The sequence below is a fragment of the Limulus polyphemus genome, unplaced genomic scaffold (genome assembly GCF_000517525.1).
Source record: "Limulus polyphemus unplaced genomic scaffold, Limulus_polyphemus-2.1.2 Scaffold4505, whole genome shotgun sequence".
NCBI classification, from domain to species: domain Eukaryota; kingdom Metazoa; phylum Arthropoda; class Merostomata; order Xiphosura; family Limulidae; genus Limulus; species Limulus polyphemus.
The window spans coordinates 10,973-14,817 of NW_013670115.1; the positions used below are offsets into that span (position 1 = coordinate 10,973).

Here is a 3,845-nt window from a genome sequence, read left to right on the forward strand (position 1 = left end):
TTTTTTTTTACTTTATGGGGCTAGCATGGAAAAGGAATTTTTTTTTTTTACTTTATGGGGCTAGCATGGAAAAGGAATTTTTTTTTTACTTTATGGGTTTAGCATGGAAAATGTGTGTTTTTTTACTTTATGGGTCTTGCATGTAAAATGATTATTTTTTACTTTATGGGTCTAGCATGGAAAAGGAGTTTTTTTACTTTATGGGTCTAGCATGGAAAGTTTGTTTTTTGTTTTTTTTTACTTTATGGGTTTAGCATGGAAAAGGAAACAGGTAAGTGGACTTACGGTGAAGACGAATAAATCCTTCTTTTTCACCGAATGCATTCTTAGCTCCACATTTGTAAGCGTTAAAATCCTCTTTCTGAAGGTTACTAATTTTTAGCTTCATATCGATATTGTAGGAATCGTATACCTCAGTTAGTTGATATTTAGAGTTGGCTAGTAAAAGCGTGTTTTCGTTTCTCACCCAAGAGGTCAGAGGTCGTGGCCAAGCTTGAACCTTACACTCAAGTATTACGTCACTTCCTGGGGAGGCTCCAATAACCTGATTGGGCACTCTTATTTTAGGAGGAACTAGAATAAGCAAAATAAGAAAACACATTCAAAAGTTTTGGAACATGTTATAAAATTTTGGTATTCCACATCTTGGAAAAACACTTTAGTAACGTTAAATAAACAAATATCTAAAACGTACTCTCTCTTAAATATTACGGAGTAGTTATCCAATGAAAATTAATTTGTTGAAATTGTGATTATACTACTTTTAGTCAAAGTAAATAATTCTTTTCTGTCAGTATTTATATTTCAGGCTTTTAAAACACTCTACAACTGATCTTTACATAGAAAATGGATCTTATCGCTTAGACGTTTTTAAAAATGCCTTTAATCTCACATGCGTATGATGTTTGTAATATTACAATAGTTCATGCTACTGATGATTAGATTGATAATAAGCAAACAGAGTGTTCATATCAGTGACCTAGTTGTTACGTAAAACATTTTTATGCCCCTAATTTTTAAGCTCTTCTAAACGCCCTAGTTTCTTTAGTTGAAAATGAACAATTAATTTTAATTACAAGAACCTTGTATCTACAAACAGCAGAAGTTGTAACGTTACTTTAACGCACTTAACTAAACATGTTCAAGAAACCAGCAAAGATCTTTTTGTGAAGTCCCCACAAAACATGAATTACAACATGATAGTTGGCATCATTCAATTTGTAAATCATCTCATTCCATTGTTTTGGGGAGGGGGGAATCATTATCATCATCAAACCCCAAATAAAAACTTGATCGTATATTCCAGTGATTGATTCCCTGTCTCTCTGACATTCCTAACGTACTGTAGTCTTCCTGTGTATTTAGATATCTATGTTGTTGTTTTTTTCGATGAATGCACTCTCGAGATGTTTATATTAATGACCACTTAAATAAAATTGATTTCTAACAAACTCGAGCCACTATATTGCTCTTGGTTAAACTAATTTCAACTGAATTCTTTGTGAGCCGAATACGGTCAAATCTCATTAGCATTGCCAATGTTCGTCAGAAAATCACAAGAATCTTTCTAATTGAACAGAAGTTTGCAAGCAGACGTTCAACAAAAGACAATCTTCACGAGAGAATACCCCCATGGTGGGATATCGGTAACTTTACGGACTTACAACGCTAAAATCCTGGGTTTAATTCATCGCGGATATTTTTAAGTTACCTACATTAGAATAACAGAAGGGCGACTTCTTTATGCTGACAATGAATATATCTTAGTTAGTCAGCTCCAAAAACAACATCAAGAAAACTGTTGGACAGCATTGTGATAATAACTGACCAATACGGTAATCTACATATAAAACTGTATAGTAGTTATCGCCAGTTAAGTGGAGACTGTGCATGACCCCACTGTAGTAATAATAATATCTAAATTGTTACGTTAAGTGCATTGCCTGAGCCCATTGTAGTAATAATAACATCTAAATTGTTACGTTAAGTGCATTGCCTGAGCCCATTGTAGTAATAATAATATCTAAATTGTTACGTTAAGTGCATTGCCTGAGCCCATTGTAGTGATAATAATATCTAAATTTTTACGTTAAGTGCATTGCCTGAGCCCATTGTAGTAATAATAACATCTAAATTGTTACGTTAAGTGCATTGCCTGAGCCCATTGTAGTAATAATAACATCTAAATTGTTACAGTAAGTGCTGTGCAGGACCCAATTGCAGTAATAATAACCAATGAATTATTATAGTGACGTGTTATTCTGAACCCCATCCGTTCCCGTAATAATAACACCTGACTTGTTAATGTGAATTGTTAAACATTACGCTGCTAAAGTAATAATACTAATAACTGATTTATTACGGTGAATTGTTTAAACATTACGCTGTTATAATATAAATATTAATATCCGATTGGTTACGGTGATTGCTAAACAATACGCTGCTGTAATAATAATATTAATAACCGAGTGGTTATGGTGATTGTTAAACAATACGCTGCTGTAATAATAATATTAATAACCGAGTGGTTATGGTGATTGTTTAACAGTACGCTGCTGTAATGATAATAATATTAGTAACTGATTGGTTACACTGAATTGTTAAACAATAAGCTGATTCAGTAATAATATTAATAACTGATTTATTACCTCAGCTAACATAACGGCATTAAATACACTGATACAGCTTATATAAATTGTTAACAAGCATCTAATTTATTACCCAAAAATTTGTCACGTAATTAATACTTCACTTACGAATTAATCTTCATGGGTTTTTGAAACAATAGATAATTTGGTTAGGACATTTTTACACACATAGTTAGTTTTGGATCAACAACGATTATTTTACACTGAATATACAACTCGAAAGGGGCCACCTGCCGCTTCATTATCAGGCTGACAGCTCAATTGTTGATGGATATGTAACAGATTCATAACTCTGCCGACTCGGTCGTTCTATTGTATGCACTATAAAAAACAGCGACGAGACAATACTAAATGTCTACTACCAGAACGTTGCAAATGAAATGATGGACAACACGAGAATGTGAACCCATATATGCCTTCAGTTGTGAGATTTTAAGAGTCAAAGAAACATTCATGATTCACATCTTAATACCAAAATATAACATTAATCAAACGGCTACATTTATATCACTATCAGAAAGATGCAGTTCTAAGTTTACTTATAATTAGCTAGATAGATCAACTTACAGTTGACCTCCAGCATGATACGCTTGCTGACCGAAGGAGGAATTCCATTGGAGGCGATGCACAAGTAAGCTCCCATGTGGGTCCTTGTAATATGGGTCAAATTCAAAAAGTTCCCTTTGACCTTAGCAGCTTTATAAAAACACAAATATATTTTATTGGGAATGCTAGAAACAGACACTATAAAAAACAATGCATAAAAATATTTATTAGTTCAGAAAATAAACAAATAGTAGTGATAAAAAAATGCAAGGATAAATATTTTACATGATTATAAAAAATTATAAAGGAATCAACTCACGTAGATGATGTTATTTTTTGACTTATTTTAGATTATTATAAAAAATTATAAAGGAATAACTCACGTAGATGATGTTATTTTTTGATTTATTTTACATGATTATAAAAAAATTATAAAGGAATTAACTCACGTAGGTGATGTTATTTTTTGACTTATTTTCCATGATTATAAAAATCATAAAGGAATCAACTCACGTAGATGATGTTATTTTTTTTATTTATTTTACATGATTATAAAAAATTATAAAGGAATCAACTCATGTAGATGATGTTATTTTTTTACTTATTTTACATGATTATAAAAAATTATAAAGGAATAAACTTACGTAGATA

General features: G+C 31.7%; 1 protein-coding gene across 1 annotated transcript in view; it reads right to left on the reverse strand.

The window, feature by feature from the left end:
* The window catches only part of LOC106471269 (lachesin-like), a gene marked incomplete at its 5' end in the record, with an annotated part of 29,881 nt that overhangs the window by 8,104 nt on the left and 17,932 nt on the right, over window positions 1–3,845 (reverse strand). The window contains 2 exons of the mRNA XM_022399875.1: window positions 286–573; window positions 3,216–3,344. Coding sequence (XP_022255583.1) covers window positions 286–573; window positions 3,216–3,344 — 417 coding nt within the window. The remainder of the gene's footprint in view (window positions 1–285; window positions 574–3,215; window positions 3,345–3,845) is intronic.